At 35.3% G+C, this 21,319-nt stretch overlaps 1 protein-coding gene across 5 annotated transcripts in view; it reads left to right on the forward strand.

Moving 5' to 3' along the window:
• The window catches only part of MYOM2 (myomesin 2), a 141,306-nt gene that overhangs the window by 21,572 nt on the left and 98,415 nt on the right, over window positions 1-21,319 (forward strand). For all 5 annotated transcript variants that reach the window (XM_072408424.1, XM_072408423.1, XM_072408421.1 and 2 more), the window contains 9 exons: window positions 1,311-1,491; window positions 3,213-3,370; window positions 4,113-4,205; window positions 13,530-13,618; window positions 14,117-14,164; window positions 15,618-15,782; window positions 18,551-18,712; window positions 20,486-20,627; window positions 20,888-21,087. In XM_072408424.1, the coding sequence (XP_072264525.1) occupies window positions 1,311-1,491; window positions 3,213-3,370; window positions 4,113-4,205; window positions 13,530-13,618; window positions 14,117-14,164; window positions 15,618-15,782; window positions 18,551-18,712; window positions 20,486-20,627; window positions 20,888-21,087 (1,238 nt within the window). The remainder of the gene's footprint in view (window positions 1-1,310; window positions 1,492-3,212; window positions 3,371-4,112; window positions 4,206-13,529; window positions 13,619-14,116; window positions 14,165-15,617; window positions 15,783-18,550; window positions 18,713-20,485; window positions 20,628-20,887; window positions 21,088-21,319) is intronic.

Raw genomic sequence — 21,319 nt, forward strand, 5'->3', positions numbered from 1 at the left:
ACTTTGGTGGATCATTAAATTTCAACAGACTAGCTCCAACCATCATTTGCAAAGATGTATCCTGGCAAAATCTAGGCCAAAGCTCAATATCTCAAGGTATGGTCAGTAAAATCTAATATCAATGGTATTTAATCTTGCTTTATATCTGAATAGTGGAGGGATCCCTAAATAGTCCTATACATCATTTTATCTAGTATTCATAGGATAATAATATGTTAAACAAAACCTTTCTTCTGAGAAACATGTAACAGTCTACAACCCATATGTATTTGCTTAACATGCATTTAATAATCTTATACAAACTTTTACCGCATCATTTCTTCACAGATGTGTTACAAAGATTCCAATGCATTATCATGAAGTGATGAATTGCACATAGCAATGATAAGGACTAGTAAAAGGGGAACATTAAAAAAAATAAAACATAAAACTGAAAATAAAAGAAATACATAAACTGATTAGTTGCTGTTATACGAGAAGCGTTCTTTAACTTGCATACATTAATCTAATAGCTTTGTGCCTTTATATATCTGTCTGTGTTAGTTTTATTTAAGTGGCATAATGCTTTGGTCATTACTAAGCTGAATAGGTGCCTCTAGCTTTACCACTAAACCCACATAGAACTTTATGTGAGTACAGAAGGTGTGGTGCCAAAGGTAAATATGTAGCAGAAACATTTAGGCATCATTGGTTTCTTTTTTCCATATAATGCTTATTCTCAAACACATAGCACCTATTGGCAGAGATAAGTACTGTATGTTTTGTGTTATGGAGTGTGAATGGCAAATAAAATATGTTGCATTTTGTAACATTTACCCTACATCTATACACTGAATTCCATGAAACAATCTACTTTACAAACATAATGAAGGCATATTATTACATCAGTTAGTTGTTTTTTGTGAATTTACTCTATTAGTCTTGCATAAAAATGTTGTAAGTACCAACGCCGATTAATTAAGCATACTGAATGTACTCAACTTAAATCCTAAATTGTCTTGATACTGTTCTACATGTTAATGTTTTAGTTATAGCACATTACAATTTCCAATACAATTTATAGCTATTTGTGCTTCATGCATTTATTAATCTTCTATATTATTTTATGCTTTTATGAATGGATATGTTTTTGGTATTGGTCTAATAATACTGTCAGCTTAGTATTTTGTTATAACTCAATACAAAATGGGCACCGTGGCTTTGAAAAGTAGTTCATAGATGATTAATAAGTTTTTTTCCCATACAAAGTTTAATATTTGTTATTATCCAGTGCACCATTGCTCTTTTATAACTGTATATTGGTACGGCAGGACCCATGAGCAACATGCTGAACAGCAAACACAACAATACAGTGAGCAGCAAACCCGGCAACACAAAAGCTATGACAGAAGTGTGCATTATGCCACCGAGCTGGCCCATTTGGAAGAAGATGTTCGCATTGCACGTGCTTTAGCAAGAGAACAGATCGATAAAGTGTCTATTCAAAGGATGGTAATTAAATGAATGACTTGTAATAAATCATAATGATAAACACTTCTTAGTAGTAAAGGGTTTAATTCATTGTCCAACTTTTTTTTTAGCTCATAAATGGTATCCCTTCAACCACACATTTGTAATGTCCTACCGTTCAGATGTAGCTTTCAACCCATCCATAAACTCACTGTATTTCCACCTTCCATACTTAGCATTTCGAGTGGGTAAGACTGGGCACAGAAGATTATTGTAACCAGATATGCCAGTAAGGAATGAAAGGGCTCAGCTTAGACAGACAACACGTAATTTATGTGACCTGTTTTAAAGCGATTGTAGGAAAGCTAATTAAGTTAATCAAGTGGTATTCTTTAACTGATTAAAACATGTTAATTTTTATGTTTTAATAGCCGTATATATACATATACCAGATTTATGAGTAAATTGATCCAAGACTACATAAAGGAACTCTTATACCTCTGTGAACATCAGTATGCCACTCTTGTCAAAAAAGAAGACAGATTTATAGCATGTATGAAATCAAGCACTTACAGCATTGATAGATCTGTTAATGATCACTATGTCAAAATATTATTTTTGGTACCTTTTTGATACAAGAGTCTGAGAACAATATGAGCATACAGAAGTGATTATTCCCTTTTGTTTCATTTTCCCTACCCAAATATTTCCCACAATGCTGTGCAGTGGATTGGTAATATCTTTAGAAATTCGCTGTAAATGCTTTTGATTGCTTAAATAGTTTATAAAGATTGTCCTAATTAGAAGTGCTCCTTTACTGCAAATAAAAATTGATGAAAGATAGAAGTTCAAACCAAATAGAACCAACATAAGTAATTATGTTCTAACTCTGGGCCTATGCTTTGCACTTGTTCAAGAAACATTTGTGCTATGAGTCCTTTATTGGTTGCTTTTAGTACTTCAAGCTCATAATATTTTGCCTTCCTTGGTCGCTCCCCCCTCACCAATATGTTAAAATTAATAAATAAAACTTTTCTGTTTTTATTACATACATGATTTTAGACCCAATGACACACTAGGTATGTGCAATGCAGGCAGATTATTGCATATGGCAGGGCAGCTTCCTGAAAACAGAAAGCTGTGGCAACAGCTAGATATGATGCTGTGCTTCCATGATAAACTTAAATGCAATCCAATTACAGTAAATTCCCTGTTACCTGGCACACTTGGGGATTGGTAGCTTCAAGATAAATGTAGTTTCTGGTTGTTTGACAGTTACTAATAAAAATAGGCCAAACTAGTTCTATACTCCATACTTTACCATACAATAAACTCTTTATTGACTTAATATTAACAATAAAATACACTAATAATTACATTAATAATCATAATATCCCACAAGAACAGGGCAATATAATGGCAGCAGTGGAAGAAAAGTCCATACCCAATTGTGACTTGCCAGAAGAGCAGTAGAGGTCTTAGACATGGAGAGGGACACTGAGAGGACCTGCGGGAGTGATGTGCGAAGCATCAGCTTACTCACAGGATAGTGTGAAGTTTACTGTAATTAAAAGTATGGACCAGGAACACTTCAGTTTTCAATAACAAGATGGGTTGCAGAGCTAAGCTTAATACCTTGTATCAGGTAGAACACATTTAATAATGTGATGGTGGGGATTGAAAGATTTGGGAATTCTGCAGCAGTATATATATATATATATATATATTTATTTAACTAAACATATACACATTTTATCTGGCAGGTAGAGGAAAAGATGGCATTACAAAGAATGATCCATGAAGAATGCTTAAGTCGCGCTCCAGATATCTTGGTACGACTTAGATCCCATACAGTTTGGGAAGGCATGCCTGTAAAGCTTTTCTTCACGGTACAAGGATACCCTACACCAGTTGTGCAGTGGTAAGTTGAAAATCTAGCAAATTTTATCCCAGACATTTAGTGAAATATGTAGTAAAAAAATAAGATCATAACATAGAATTAAGGTTTGCTGGGTCACCCAGGTTCGCCTTTGAAACTGTATCCTCTCCAGCCTTGGAAAGCTTTATTAATTCAGGCCCATAATATAACACTTTTAAATATTTTTCTACTTGTTTATTATCACAAAAATCAAGTGTACTCAAGGAACTAAAAAAATATAATAAGCTAAGAAATATATTTTCTTGAAACTGAGATTTCTACCAGCTGCATATTCGAAACCTGTTGGATCAATTGAACATTTCTATTTCCTCAACATATCTACGAACTAGAATATATTTAGTAAAAATTCCCTGGATGTCATTGATGTGATATCATTTAGTCAGTAAGCTGATTTTTTCACTATCTTGTTTTTATTCCACACTTTCTATATTAAATATTTTTAAAAGTATTTCAGTATTCATTTTGCTTTAATTGGTTCATGTGCCCTATAGCTGCATAGAAAACACCTGATGTTCAATTTTGAAAAGCTCTAAAAGGCGACTGCCCCTTATAAGCTTGCCATTAGCTATAATTAGCTTGTGTATTACATTTGAAATGCACATGATAACTTCTTCTCTGTATTGAAATGTCAGTGCACTTTAGGACAATGTAGCTATAATGTAGGTTGTTTTTATAGAACAATTGTGTTTATGGAGATGAAAGTACCAGTTCTCTTTTTTATTAGGTATAGGAATGAATCTTTGATTACCCCAGCAAGTGAACCAGGAAAGTACAGAATTGAAAGTAAATATGGAGTGAATAGTTTGGAAATCTACAGGTAAGTAGACACTATTAGCTGAAACTTAGTAAATAGTTGTGTTCATCTCTTGCTATTAGCATGGTATTAAGAACCTAAAATTTGTAAGCTGTACCTTTAAAAAGACATGTAGATGGCAAAATAACAAGTCTCAGATAATGCTGACTTACCATGCCTTGTTTTTTCTGATCACTTAGCAAAATAAATTATTTTTTTGCAAAGGATGGTTTACTTTTGCAAAGGATGGCTTAGTGATAGAAGTTGAGCTTTGCTGAAGTTATGCTTTCTACATTTCCTTGCATATAAAGACAAAGTAAAATTTTACTGTGTTAACTAAGATATATATTATGCCTTGTGCTGTGATAAATCACTATGCTAGGTAAACAGACCAAACTCTTTTAGTAAACCAGCATTACTCTACATAGTGACAGACATCTTGGCAATAATTTGCTCATGTCAGAGCTGTTCCTCTGGTGACTGGTGATCTTATTAATTATAAAAGAATAATCAGTCTAGAAGCAAGATTGATTCAGAAAGATCAGCTTCGGACAATGTACAAAGCAGAAGCAGGGGATATCTACAAAATTAAAAAAAAAAAACACAGCATCTGACCAGTATCCAGTATTATGAAGTTTGTACTCCCATAATTGACTTCTCTACAACAAACCTACCATGTGCATTAGCAATATGTAGGGCTAACCATTTGAAATATAAGGTTTGCAGTTTATTTTCCCTTCTCTGGAGACTCTGCAACTGATGAAAGTATTAAGTCCACTTTGATTTTTTTTTTCTTTTAATTTGATATGAAGACACAAATGAAGGCACATAAATTTTGTGGGCCCAGTTACAGTGCATTTGAACAGGTAACAGAGGGTCATTTATATTACTTCAAAGTGCTCTGAATCAGAACTAGGAATGTATAATTGACATTTTGAAGTCATCAGGTTGTCTATAAAGGGAGTGGGAGTAAAGGGTCCAACTAGAAATAATTCTGTTATCCATTGAGAAATGACTAATGTCTCTCAGTGCTTTTCACTTTAATAACAGTGGTCTTGATCATAATATTTTAAACTGAGTTTAAGGTCACACATTACTTGAGAGTCTGCATAGAAGAACATTCCAGAAACCACTTTAAAATGAAATTTTAGGTGGAAGGAGTAACTACTTGACATGTAATTCTGAATACATGCACTATGGAATGAAAGATAAAAAGAAAGGAGAAGGTGATTGATTTCAGTGCAATGGTTTAAAATGCATTTGTGAATATAAAAAAGGATTTTGTAATGTGAAAACCCTTAGTAATGCCTTGGAACCTGAAATGGTGTCATTATATGAATCTTAGAATTTCTGAAAGGTATTTCTGGAATAGTAAAAGAAAACCATGGCAGAAGACAGGCAATGGTAATGGAAGAACTGGTTATCAGATTGTAGAAAATCGATAGAATCACTATATCTTTCAAGTACAAAGACATTTCATGTAATGCATAGTTATTTGGTAATAAATAGAAAATACAAACAGGCAATTCAAGCAGATTTAGCATAATTGAGTACTTTGATGAGATTGTGTACCACCTTTTCTGTCCCATCAGCTGGTACAGTGACAGCGCTATATTCTGTAATTCTTACAAAAAATGTGGCTGCCTTGCTGTGCTGTTCCCCAGGGGTTTTTCATTTACAAAACCTTTGGCAGCAAGAATGGCTTCCATATTTCAGCTGTTTACAAAGTTTAGCTTTAAGTTTAAGCCACAGATTCAACCAATCAATAACTGTGTGACTAAGGTACATGAAGGTACCCATATTTTAGTGCACAATGTAACCTAAATACTATAATTAGAGAACCACGATCAAGAAGACATCAGCCTGCTATTAAAAATAGACTCATACAGTATGTCCCTGAGGCCAAGGCAATGACAGATGCACTGCAATTTTTTCCCATGGAAAAAGACACATCAGCTATTAGTAGCATGTTTAACGTGTTAAAAAAACACCCTTGTGTTTTATTGCTTCTGACCTTATAAAAACTATTTATTGTACCTTTGTACAATCTATTTTATTTATTTCTAAGGGTTGTGTCAATTAAATATTTTGCTTTGTGAGAAATCACAATTGTACACATTTTCACTTTATTATCGAGTCATGTGAAAGCAAATTCCTGTGCACTATCAATACACAATCATGGATTTTACTATAATTTTATATTTAAATATTCAAACAATTTTTGTGAAGATTCTAAACTCCTTTTTTAAATAAACCTTAGTGTATCAATTCAACTTAATATTTGGAACAGCTATAAGAACCCCTATTTTTCTTATATGTTTTGATTTGTTATCTGATCTACGTATAGCGGGCTAATGCATCAAGCAGGAAGCAGATAATTAAAAACAGAGAAATTCTGTCTATCTATTCCTATTTATAAATATTTTATCTATCTATAGATATAATATATCCATATAAAACTAAGGTAACCATTGAACTTAAAATAATGGATCTGTTGTAGTGAAATTAGCCTATTTTATCAATCCGCATAAGTGTTCCACGTCACACTACAACAGAAAATTATATTAACTGACAGCACCAGATTATACAGTGTTATGACATTAAAGCCAAATTAATGAATGTAAAAGCAAAATTCATTACCTAGCAGCAACAAAAAGGCATACTCCAGTGGTACTTTATATCCCATCAAAAAATTTGATTATACAGCAATAATATAATATAGTGCAAAAGCAATTTATATTACAACAGCAAAATATATGATGGACTCTGATAGAGAGTCTCCGGTCTCCACAAATTTAACCACCATCACCCCATCTCAAAATAGGCCAGAATAATTATCCCCAATATGTTGGTGGTGAGTGTATATGTTTTTGTTATATTGGTGGTTAATGTAAATGCCACTAATACATGGTGCCACTAATGCCACTAATACAACCAAAAAATTCAAAATTGTTACCAGACGGATCCTTTATTGCAAAAGGGTTAGTTGATGTTCCTTTTACAATAAAAAACCTTACCTACCTGAAATATTTAATTGTAATTATAGTAGTTGTTGGTATAATTGGCACTATTACATTGGTTGACATAATTGATTTTGGTTAAGTGGACCCCTTTATTGCTTTTTATTCCTGTCATTGATTACTGCTACACTCCTAGCTGTTTAACACCTGGAACAACTGTAATTGTAGCATATTTAGATGTCATTTTTTAGTTTTGGTTACCATTACAATACAGATCAGGTAAAACCTTTTCATCTGTATGAATTAGGTAATTACTTTAGAAATATAACATTCATATAGTCTTTCCATAGTCATATGTTCCACTTGTAAGCTATCTTGTGTACTTGTAGCTATGTAACCTATCCTGATAACCTGGCAATGAATGTGGATAGCACTATGATATCAGGGTACATATCCAGGAATAGCAGTAGGGTTTACCTAAATGCCTGAGTAAGCGCTAATGATACCTAATACAAATTCACTTAACCCACTTGCACCCCCCAAAATAGAAAAATATGGTAAATTAGGTTTTGAGGTTGTACTATACTTAATGTAACATTGGCTAGAAATCTATGTTTGCTTTATGTACTGAATTGAGTTATAGGTCAAATAAAAGAACCTTTTTGTATCTGTATTTGGAGTTGAGATAAGTATATTTTTTAACTCAACCTTTAGTAGGTCCCCAATGATTTGTACTGAACACTGGAAACATTGAAAAAATAAAACAAAGCACTGAAGCTATTTTTAATTGGCAGGGGTTATATCCTTACCTTTTCACCGACACAGGGACATTTTAATGTGCAATTTTTCCATTGAGTAACTCAGAAAGTCAACAATTAGCATGACAACTACTATTTTCAGAAGTAGCAGTGATATAGTGCATACATCTAAATGCAGATTTTCATTTAAAACCTCTGGTAACTTGATGAATACATACACTTTGGGAACAACTCTCACTGTGTAAAGTGGTATTAGGTAAACTAATGCTAAGTATTTAATCTATATAAAGATCATCTTGCAACAACTAGTATAGTAGCAGATTTTCAAGTGGCAGAATACACACACATCTTACAGCCTCCCATCCTCAATGACAAGTTGTGAAAGATAAGGCAAGTCAACTAAGTGGCACACTTTCCATCTTTCAGTACTTAGTTATGGTGAAATTCAGTAACATGTGATACGTGATAAATCCTGAAAGAGGAAGAGATAGTCCCCTGCTTCTGCCTATGCCCACACACTTGTTATTTTATAGACTTGCTTCTTGCAAGATAGACCTTCTTCATCCAGTGAGTAGATTGATAATTATTATTATTATTATTATACAGTATTTATATAGCGCCATCATATTACGCAGCGCTGTACAAAGTGCATAGTCGTGTCACTAACTGTCCCTCAAAGGAGCTCACAATCTAATTTCCCTACCATAGTCATATGTGATTATTGTAGTCTAAGGTCAATTGTTAGGGAGATGCCAATTAACCTAACTGCATGTTTTTGGGAAACATAATTCTGTCTCCGCATGTCCTTTTTGGACATACAGTCCTTTTGATGCAATACTTTTCTAAAACCCATTTAACGTTTAATTACTTCCAATTATATCTCTATGGTCTGATTACCGAGGGAAGGAAAATGAAAGAGGTACTAAAATAACTGAGGATCCTGTCATACTTACTGGTGACAACTAGTTAGGACTCCCTCAATGGCTGATTCAGCAAAATGTTCCACCATCATTGCATACTAGCAAGTACGTTTCTGCTTCATTTCTCCCAAGATGAGGATGTTGCACCTCAGTAATTATGAACAACATGGCAAAACTCTAAGAATTTCAAGTGACCTAACAGCAAGAGAAAGAGCAAAGAAATGAGAACATAAATTTATAACATACATTATACTTACTGTCTATCCTCATTCCATTTCTGCCCCCACTAACCTTGAGGGCTCCTTAACATTGCTGTGATGTTAAGTCTGTGTTATTTCACAAGGCAAGTGTTAATGTGTTTTGCATTAACGCACCAATAAGGTCCATGACCTTTTTTTCTAAACACAGTGATATGTGCATATAATAGTGGGCTTAAGTACATTGTGCATTGGGCTTTAATATACAGTTCACACACAGCAGGTGCAATTAAATGCATTTTAGTGCATATTGGTACCCTATGGCTATCTTCAAACCTGCAGAAGGATCAAGTGATACCACACAACTCCTGGCAGCTGGCACCTTACCAGTCTCTCAGTCACTTACACCGCAGCAGTTGTTTTTAAACAACCAGCATTGGCAGATTTGACAAGGATGCTGTGAACTGTACTGAACCAATCACTGCTGCCCCCCATTCATTGTCAATGGGGCTGCTGGGGGTAGAACATACTTGTAGCGTCTCCCCTGAAGCAGCAGTTCACTGGCCTGAGTAAGTGGTAAACACACTGCAACCTCACTGACAATCTGAACATGGTCTAAAGGAAATACAAAAGTTTTTATTACTAAGTTTCATCCAAGTGTTCCACTTGCCTGTCTTTCACTGCAGTGCTTCCTGTTTCAACAGGAATACAGTTGAAACTCTAGAACGCACACAAGCATACCCAAGCTTGTCATTGGAAGTAACCCATTGACAACCAGGCCACTGGTATTTTTGGAAGGAGCAGTAATAACTATATATATATATATATATATATATATATATATATATATTACATAACAAATTCATAGGCATACTGTATGTATAGTCATTCCTTATACTTGTGTGTCTTGTTCCTTCTTTGATATACATTTTAAAAATGTTTCTGTGGACAGATGTCCACTATTTTCTTTCCCCCCACATAATAAAGCTCTAATCTGCGGTCATTCTGAAGTCTGTGCCTAATTCCTTTGGAGAGCTAACAATAGCAGGATCTAGCCTGTGACATTGCAGCTGTCTGAGCCACTAATGAAAGAAGCAGAAGGCAGACATTTCTACTTCAATAAGAATATTAGACCAGGAAGTGAAGTATATGAATGAAACTCATGGGTAGAAGCACTTGTTAATTTTTTATCTTGGTACTTGAGATTATAGTGTCTCTGTGCGTCTCCTGTATTCTCAGCTGTTCATACCATATTGCTGAGCTGTGTGCAATCTAATCTGTTGACACTTAAAACAGCTTGGAATGTCTTGGCTGTCATCTTGACTGTACTCTAATGTTAGTGAGCTTTTCCCTGGTGACATTTGTCTATGGGTATATGCTGCATGTTCTGGACTGGAAAATACTTAGGGTGCCAAGAAGAGAGCATCATATTTTAAATATAAATGCCCATCCAGCCAATATTTCTCTCTCCACTCTTATCTATTTTCTGGATGATGTTTTAGTGGGATTTACATAATCACAATTTAGGGAGGACTGGGCAATATTCTAAAAAAACAAACAAAAAAAAAACCTGGGCATATTCCCAACATTTTCTCTGCCCTTCCACCCTTCTTTATCTCTCTGTGTAAATAGGCAGAACTTAATCTATACCTTTATACCTCTATATCTTTACATATATTGGTTTTAAGAGAATCATAATCCTTTTAAAGTGTACAAAAAAACAATGTCCGGTATACAACTTTTTAAATGTGATGACTGCATTCATAATCTTTTTTCTTTTTGCTGCTTTTGCTTTATTTTCACTTGTGTTCCTTCCAGGAACACACTGTTTGACCTAGGACGACAACACTTACTATTCATTTTCTGTGGAGGACACCCTTTTCACCCCAGAACAAGAAGTGTGTTAGGACTGCAGAACAACCCCTCATAATTTCTATAACCCACCTCTTAAGCTGCGTACACACTTCCAATTTTTATCATTGGAAATGAACGACGAACGATCGATTGGGCAAAAATCGTTCGTAAAAAAAGTAACCAACGACGCCAACGAACGAGGATAGTCGTTGGAAATGAACGACCGGACCGGCGGATCGGATTGGACGACGATCGTTGACCATCTATCGTGTGTTCGGTCGTTCATTGATCGTCCATGGTCTGAGCATGCGCGGTGAACGAACGTTCGCTCACTTCCTGTGGTGCACGTCACTTCCTGTATCGTTCAAACGATCGCATCTATCGTGTGTACAATATCTGCGAACGATCGTGTCGTTATCTGTAGGTACAGGATCGGTGCTATACCATCGTTCGCAGATATCGTGCAGGATCGTTCGTCGTTCGTTTACCAACGATAATAATTGGAAGTGTGTACGTAGCTTTAGATTGTAAGCTCTTCAGGGCAGGGTGCTCTCCTTCTCCTGTGTCACTGTCTGTTTCTGTCTGTCATTTGCAACCCCTATTTAATGTACAACATTGCGTAATATGTTGGTGCTATATAACTACTTATTATTAATATTAATTAACATAAAGGGTGGAATATAGTAGTTTAAACATGTAAATTGGGTGGAGATAATTAGACTGTTTTAAATAAGACAATAGTGTGCGGCACAGCACTGGATTTCTCACAAAAACAACAAGTATTTTTGTTTGTGTAGCAATATCCCCTATCTTTCCCAGTGGGTTCTGTCTTCTGGTGGGGTAAAAATGCATATGCTCAGTCTATATGCTTAGACTTGAGGTTTATTGAACAGTTCAAAAAAGCAAGAAGAGATGTTTAGGATGCAGGAATTAGTGATAGACAGTTGCAGATCTGGATGGATGAGAAGGTTACCACTGTATCCTAGACTGTGCTCCATATAAATATTCATATAAAGATGTGGGCTAAACCACTGTGAATCCTTACTTTTACCATTCTCATGCCATGGCACTATTTCTTGGTTTAGGTCCAACTTATCGAGAAAAATGGACTCAAGCCTTATTCCTGCAAAGGCATTCTCTTTCTCTTGACAGGCTCAAAACTGGGAACCTTTCTTCTTCATTGCAGTGACTATAAAGCTCCTGGGCAGGCCCTCTCTCTTGTCACCGTAGCAGCCCAGAGATGGCTCGGAGCCCTGTCTGGGTTAGAGCCCACTGGCTTATGTTCTCACCACTCATGTTGTCCGACTCCCTTTCCCCAAATCTTCATTTATCCATTGTAGAAGACTCTTCATGTACAAATTCCAGGGCATAAACATCCTTTACCTGTGACTGGCTCGAGAGAGCTTCTTGGCAACAGAAAAGCCAACTGATCATCAATCTAGGAGATTCAGTAGTCAACCATCGTGTCAGCAGACGCAGCGTATCACCTAACTACAAATCTATTGTTATCTGTATTTAAATGGCATTTTATTATATTTTAGTTTAATATGTTAGTTTATATACAAATACAATACTTTTTTTTTGCATTTCCAAACATTTTGTTATATATATATAAATGTATATACAAGGTATATATAAAAATATATGTAGCGTAACATTGAATTTATCAATTTTAGGTGATATTTATAAATTCTGCTGATATAAAAGTAAAATCTTATACAATATTACAATGTGAAACAGATGCTGGAATACACTCAGTGACCTCAGTGGCCTTCTATGCTCCTTTTTTAGAATTTTGTATACTTGCTAGTTCTAATAAATGACTAGTCCAGGCAGAGGAAACCTTTGTATACCACTGTATCCTAAACTGTGCTCCATATATATATCCCAAGGTAACCATCTGTTTTGTGAGCTGGAGCAGTGATGACAAATTTAGGACTAAATTTAGAATTAATACACTTTCCTTTGCAGAGAACTTGTACAGACCCTCACCCATTTCTTTCCTGGCAGAACTGAATTACATCTGCACAACAATATTTAAAGATCATTACCTGTACTTGGCATACCAGTAAAGGGCAAACAATGAACTTCCCAAAACACTCTATGCATGTGTTAGGATGTTTGCAGCCACTTCATCTAACAATATATTTTTAATATATTTTTCTGAATGAATATCCCAAATATGTGTGCAATGTCAGTAAAAAGACATTCAGTTCAATATTTCAGCCATTCATAATCCTGAGCTGGATTTGCCTGCCCAGTTTTCAGGCTTCTAGTACAATATAACATTTTCTTTCCAATGATTGCCATCTAGTGGTATCTCTGAGAATTGCACTGCAGATTTTCTTGTGCATATGATACATCTTAAAATCAAGTACTGTCTGCAATACATAATTTGTGGCTATAGCTTTTGTATAGATGACATTGTCTGATAATTAGCAATAATTTAGTACAAAATAGTTGTTTGAAGGGTGTGCTTTTTGTTTGTCATGAAAAGGTCTTTTCTTTAGCAGCATTAGATCATTCTGGTGTATACATCTTGCTACAATTTAAACAGAAAAAAAGCCAGATTTGGAAGTAGCATTCTAAGAAATACAAAATGAAGCAAACTAGATTTCATCTCACAATTACTGATGCTTATTTGATTTGTCTTTTTCAGAACTAACACAAATGACACTGCTACTTACACAGCAGTGGCAAGAAATTCACACGGTCAATCATCCACCAGTGCAGCCGTCATTGTCAGAAGTAAGTTAATTGTCATCACAGCTGTAAAATGATTCATCACGGTCTTTTTGGAGAATCGATTTATAAAATGCCCTATAAGCACAGCATGAGAACAGTGGCAAACCTTTTGAGCACTTGTGGGCATAACATTTAAATACATCTACAGATTACTCATTTAGATAAAGGTTATTTGAATGCTTTGTGCCCCATGCATTATTGTTTTGAAAATGTTAGAAGTGCATAGAGAAAGTCCTCCAAGGACTGCATGTCTAACTGCAGTGACAGATTGTTCTGAAATGGTTGTGTGTGCAGGTCCGTGCCAGGATGCCATCATTACAGTCCGTATTCATAATACTTACAGCACAGGGGCGCCGGTGGGATTGCCTTTAGGCTGGACATTGAAGCGTTGGTCTGCCAGGGACATAACTGGCCCCTGCTCTGACATTCCCATTAAATTATCCGTTTATACATAAAGTGTACATAAATTGTGCCTAACACCCTGTATTACATTTCTTATAGGATTTAGAGGAGAAGATGAACCTCTTCACCCTGGGTTTGTGCCACATCGTAAGTAATGTTTATTCCCGCATAGAGAGAATTGTTATGTCTGTGTTATATAGGTCTTCTTTTTTAAAACTTTTAGAACTTCTGCTCAGAGCAGTTGGAATAAAAAAGTACAGTTGGTTATGAATGAATGCAAATTGCTTGCTTTGTCTTAACTCAATTGTTTGTAATATACACAATACCTTTTGGATAGGGTAGACTTACAAAAACAATATTATACTTACATTATATCATAACAACGGGACAATTGTAAACTTCATCTGCACAGTGAAGCCCAAAAAAAGATCACCACAAATGACTGCAGCTCCAGGATTACCAATAAAAAACAACCTACATATACATCTGAACTAGATGTTAGATATTAAAGATCATTTTTTAAATCTGGTTACATAATAAATAAAAATCAGTACGTGTATTTTAAATCAGTCAGTATACATACCAGAATCAATCAGTAGGCCAGCAGCTGAAACTACTAGAAGGAGTCCAATTTGAATATAGTAATGCCCGAGGATTCTTGGCTCCTAAATTTAGTCAATAAAAAACGTTTAAAAGGAATATTTAATTCTAGGTGCCTTTAGGATAGGCTTAGCTGTCAATTTCTCTCTAGGTTATGGAAGCAGGATTTGTTAAAGGTTTATGTAAAGCCAGATATTATTCAGAATCACCATTATTTGTTTAAATTATTCCTTATCATGGCTTACATTTCCCTGGAGAAGGTGGGGGTATTCTAATAGGATTACAACTCCCATCTTCAGGATGGAAACCAGTGTTCTGTATTCCCTTTACTGCTTTGATCATTCACAATGTTGAAGCAGATCTTAACACAATTCACTTAACACACCACTTCTTTTCAATCTTTTAAAAACTTTATTATTGAATACCTAGTGTTTAAAATCTTTTTTCAGGCACTTCATGTTATGGGGTGACTTAAGGAGTGACAATTGTTTTGTCATTGTACTTCGGAGCTGTTGCACTGTCACCTATGTCCCCTGATTAAAGTGTTTAGTTCCTCTTTCACTATTATATTTAATATGCAGTTGGACAGTGGTGTCACAAGGAACCTTACATAGTTTCGTGTACCCTTCAAGTAGAACTGCTGCTTTTACTGGTTATCCATCATTTGTGAGCCCATAGATGAAGCCTTTGGCATTCTTGGATTAGTTCTTTTAGACTGAATATTTCTTGCATTACTGATTCTATCCTTAAAATAGAATTTTGCGACAATTCATAATGATATAAATTATTTTAAAATTATTATTTTTAAGATTACTTCATTTTCCTCTATAGATAAAAAAAACTATGATTGATATTAATAATAATAATAATAATAATAATAATAATAAGAAATCTTTGCCTGTTTACATCCTCCACCTACTGGCTTACTGTGCCATATGGTACATCTAACTCTGCCAATGCTTTTTCAAGTCATAATTACCATACATCTATTTCTTTTCAGTGCCCTTGACAGCTGCAGTTTGTTTCACAAACATTGAAGTTCAATTTTTGGAGACTTTTGGTGTGACATTTGGAGTTGAGGGTGAAACAATAACTCTGTCATGTTCAGTTCTTTTAACTCCTGACCTCACCAGACTGCGTCCCCATGCAGAATGGTACAGGGATGGTGAGTATTTTTTTAAAAAACCTAATTAGTGGTATAGTTTAGTTGTGCTGGTTGCAGTTTATAATGAACAGTGCCAGATTTTTAGACACTATGGCAGATATAATTATTTATGAATATTTAGGACACACCACACTATTCTGATAGTATAGCCAGCCACCAGATTGAGTGTGGTTGGTGGCAGTGGGAAAAGTGCTATGTGGAAGTTTCCCATTACACAGCCTAACTGGTTCTAAAAGATTTGTATCATGCACAAAAGATTTGGGAAACTGATTTGCATCAGGGTCTACATTTGGTATATTTCTATCTGCACAATTATCTTTACTCCAGACTTCCTTTAAGTCTTGCACAGGTGTACATGTCCCCCTTCTTTTCTGAAATTGTTAACTACACATAGTCAGTGTGCGCTAGAAGATGCAGCAAGTCATATAAAACCTATAACATTTCTTGACTGACGGACATCCAGCATTATCTAGATCTTTACTCCCCAACCATACTGTCCTTGACTCACCCCTTTCATTGATTGGATTTCTGTTTTTTGAATCATGGAGGCACAGCTTCCCATTACCAAGGTGGGGGTCTATATAAGTCAGGGTTTTGCGATGTTTTAAGCAGTATGTACCCCAACCTGTTAACACCTCCCACCAGCCATACCTGAATGAAGCACAGAGACCTAGTGATGATGTCATGTGGTCTAAAAAGGGAAAGGTTTTATGGAAAAAATTGTATTAGCACATTAATAAGAGGGGAACAAAGAAACCAGTGAAAGAATAAATAAAAAGTGAAAAATATTACCAGATTACATTTTAGCTTTAACAAATACAGATGTGTTTGGTGTTAAAACAAATATATGTTTCTAAGAAAGGCTGAGAAGTACAGTTCTGTATAATATATCTTGCCATGACATTTCACACAGAAAGTAAGAGCAGACATTTACAGCTGACATTTACTTTGAAAAAGATGTATCACATTACCTATATACTGCTTTTTTAGTTTTTACTCAATACTGCTAGAGTCTACAGTATGTTTTATGCAGGAATGTCAGACTGTTTTTGTTTTTTTTTTGGTCTGCAATGAGACTTCAGCCAACTGAGCCTCCATACTGAACAATATTCAACATTTTAAAGTAGCATTAAACCTCCTACTTATTTTTCTACTTAGTATTCCTTAGTGCTTTTTGTATGACCCTGACCCTATACTGTGTAATTCTCTTCATGGCCTCTGTGACCTCATTACAGGGGCTGCAAAACATTTATTGTGAGCAGCCAGTCTCTGTTACCAATCAGAGTCGTAGTGCCATACCTGCTTCTCTTCCTCTGCAGAAATACTGTACGTTATAGTGTGCAGGAAACCCTTTATCTCTCTCATTTACTGAAATCAGAACTACCCTTTCTGCTGTGTTAACACAAAAACCTAAAACATGTTCCACTCCCCTCAAGATAGCTGCTGCAACTACAAATGATTGTTGTCTGGAAGTGGCAGTATGTAGGAAATGGTACTACAGGTTGACATTCAAAAATCCTGCATTCTCCGGACCAGAGGAGTGCCGGATTTTCAAAAATCCAGGATTTTTGAAGGTTATACTCACCTCCACACACCCCCGGACATTTGGAACAGTTCCAGAGAGCGGGCAGCAGGGAAGTCTTAACGTGTATTTAGTGTAGCAAGCAAGAACTAACAGCTGTTTCTGGAGAACAGCGCCATCAAAACATAAGTGGCAGAACAGCGTAATACAGAACATGTAATGAAAATTCATGTTTCCGAAATTTGTGCCGGAAAACTGAAGGCACCAGGTTTCAATATGCAGGGCCGACATTATATAGTGCACACGCTAAAGTTTTCTTCTTTTCTCCACAATTACTTCCTTACCAGTAGATCCTAAGTCTCACAGACACACAGTTGGTTGAGGTCTGCATATTATATAACACCACATTTATTTCTCATACGTCTCATACATCACACTACAATGGCTAATTATGTAACACAACATAGTTTGCCAGTCAAACAAATGTGAAATGAATAATTGGCACAGCATTTTTACACTCCATTAGGTTCCTGTGTATCATTTAGCAGTAATCCCTTAATAATACAAGCAATATTTTTCATACATGTCTTTACGTCCTTTTCCCCAGCGATTTAAATACCTCTACACTATTATTTCAATGCTCCAGCAATTCAGATCTTGATATTCATCCTTCAGATCTAAAATCCCCCCTTTTTCGAGCAGCAACATACCACATCAGCCAAACCTCCTCCAGGCACCCTGCGACTTATCTACTACAACTAAAATTGGTAAACATTTCCAAATCTTGCCACCTCTTTGTCTGAGCCTACTCTACATGCTCTTATCAATAACATTGGTCCTCTCCCCTGCGCCTCAGACTTGCTGTGCAAAACTAAAGGTAGGCAGGTACAGGTAAAAGGGGGGAAGACTGAACAGATTAATGGACAATGCCTTGCAGTCACATTTTCAAATATTGTATTGGGATTTTGGGCTTTTGTGGTGAAGGCCCACTTGGGTATCCTCCAGTGGGCCACTGCAATCCTGCTTATACTTTTTTTATTTTAATGGTTTAATGGTGTATAAGGATAAAAAAATAAACAGCTGCATTTTTTTGTTTTTCATTATATTTAATGGAATCTTTCTTTTTGATAGAGCATTGTAAGTTATAGGTATTACTATGCTGTTATTTACCTAAGTAATGTCCTGTCTGACTTGGCTAAATTGCATTTATAATTCACTTTTATTTCCAAATTGATTTTCTTTTCAGATGTATTGGTGAAAGAATCCAAGTGGCACAATCTACATTTTGGAGAAGGGCGTGCCACACTCACGCTGACCCATTTGAATAAGGATGATGAAGGATTGTACACTTTGAGAATGGTCACCAGAGGTGGAGTCAATCAGCACAGCGGATTCCTCTTTGTAGCTGGTACATATCTCACCATTCTTAGTTTTGTATTTACATTTCTTAATTTTAAAAACATAGGCTTAAAGGCACCTAATAAGAGTTAGAATTTAAAAACTGGCAATGCCTACTTGTTTCGGAAATTTTAATTCCATGGCTTTGACAGAAAACTTTCTAATGTGTGCTAATGGCTTTAAAATATTGATGCCAGCCGGGCTTTTAAAAGAAATCATGTGATAAAAGTAGTCTTAGCCTTTAAAAACACAGTAAATGGGGTTCCATTAAATATATTAAATAACATATTATCAAAAAAGAAGTCAAATGCTATATTATAAAATAATATCATTTTCTACATTTTCATAATATAACACAATATTACTAGTGTTGAGCAATCAAAATAAGCATTTAAACTCTAAAAATCTGTTTGAACAAAAACCTGTAGATAATAAACATGAACAAGGGTTCTAAACTTTCCCCTACAGCTAAAATAAATTCATCTTTATTTTTGTAGCATTCCTCTACATTGTGGGCTCTACTTTAAAGGATTATCAGATTGTTAGTGGTGATATTGTACTACAAAACAGGTGCAGCACAAGAGGAATCTTGTAAATGATAGTAAGAGGTAATTTATAAGGAAGATTAAAAACTGATTATTAGCAGGCAGGAGAGCATGGATGTAGTGGTAAGAGAAAATAATAAATGTAAGATGGGGCCGCATTACAAAATGCATTGGTGAATAAAATCATCTACGTATAAAAAATGCTAATGGGGTTATCATTGGACATATCCTTAGATTTTGCTGTCTGTTCAGTTATATCTATGGACACTCCTGAAAGGTTATTGATAGCCCATGACATAAAAACAGTTTCTTTAATATAAATAGGAGGCTAGTGTTACTAACAACACAGGTTATGCTAATAGTTCTATACTCCTTGAAATGTACTCCCCATGAAAAAGCCGACAATCTTACATATATATATATATATATATATATATATATAGAGAGAGAGAGAGAGAGAGAGAGAGAGAGAGAGGTAGGGGGGTCTCTATGTGCATGTTTTCCTAAAATAACACACCTACTTCATTTCCTATTTAAAGTAATTACAAAGAGTTGTCCTAGGCAGGATTGGGGATTTTTTAATGTTTTAGTGCATATTCTAACAATTTGGAACGCAAACATACTGAAATCTTTAAATATAAACCTTGATCATTTCACTTAATAATATGCAGGGATAAACAGAGAAGGAATACTATTATCTGTAATCTGAAGGACACTGCAGTATTACTATATACCGCAGCATGAATTTGATATGCGATTCATAAAATGCAGGATGTAGTGAGGAATGCATAATGTTGCAAAGAGAACTCCATGACTGGAAGAGAAGCTGGTTATAGGACAAGTCAAGTGGCTGAATTCTTCTCACAGCATTTTGTTCCCTCATTTATTTTAATGGCAGTGCAAGAATTTATGTGCTTTAGAAATATGTTCTTTTTTTTTAAGCAGCGGTACGGCTGCAGTAAAGCCATACTTTTGCTTTATGTGTGGAGCCCTATATATTTAACAACGATCATAAAAATAATAATACCAACACCTTGATCACCCCTGTCATTGGATTCTGATACATTTGTATGCATTGCACATTGTATGCACTGAATAAAATCAATGCATGCAAAGATATATGATGAAAGAGTATATACTTAACAACCTCTGTATGAACACAAATATGTTGAATATTTTGTTTCAGAATTTCAAATATTTAGAAAAAAAATCACTAATTTCTTTTTTTCTTTTTGAAGATGCTGCAGCTTTGGTTTTAGGAGCACCAGGTGCACCAATGGATGTTGAATGCCATGATGCAAACAAAGATTATGTGATTGTGTCATGGAAACCACCAAACACTGCCAGTGAAGCTCCAGTCATTGGATACTTTGTTGATAAGTAAGTATTTGACTTCCATTTTATTTATATTACATACGTCAACCATCTCTTCATATTACCTGCATTTTATAGACTTTTTAACAGTACATTTCCATCTGAGAACAATTAGACACATATATAGTGAGATCCGTCATGATCCCTAGCTTTAATGATATCCAAAAGCCAGAGCTTGACTACCATACCCTGAAATTTTATCTATTATTGTATTTCTGTAAAACACTATTTTTTAACCTGTTTGTAATCCTTTTTTTTAATAACAGATGTGAAGTGGGCATTGATAACTGGATCCAGTGCAATGACTCACCTGTTAAGATCTGTAGATATCCTGTATCTGGCTTATATGAAGGACGATCTTACATTTTCCGTGTCCGAGCAGTTAACAAAGCAGGAATCAGCAGACCATCAAGAGTTTCTGTAGCAGTTGCAGCTCTGGATCCTGCTGATTTATCAAGACTGCAAAGTATGTTTAACAGAAATGACTGTATAACCACCTATAACTTTTGTCTATTGTATTTTTATTTATTGTATTTAGGTTTGGGAGTAAACTGACAATGTGCAGTCATACTATTTTCTCTTTTTTTAGATCATCTAAAAAAGCTAGGGCTCTGTAATTCACTTAATCAGTTAAAGTATTTTGAGAATCCACAATTTTCTATTCTTCAGTGTTAAAGGTCACTTATATACTGATCATG

The sequence above is a fragment of the Pyxicephalus adspersus genome, chromosome 4 (assembly GCF_032062135.1).
Source record: "Pyxicephalus adspersus chromosome 4, UCB_Pads_2.0, whole genome shotgun sequence".
Lineage (NCBI taxonomy): Eukaryota > Metazoa > Chordata > Amphibia > Anura > Pyxicephalidae > Pyxicephalus > Pyxicephalus adspersus.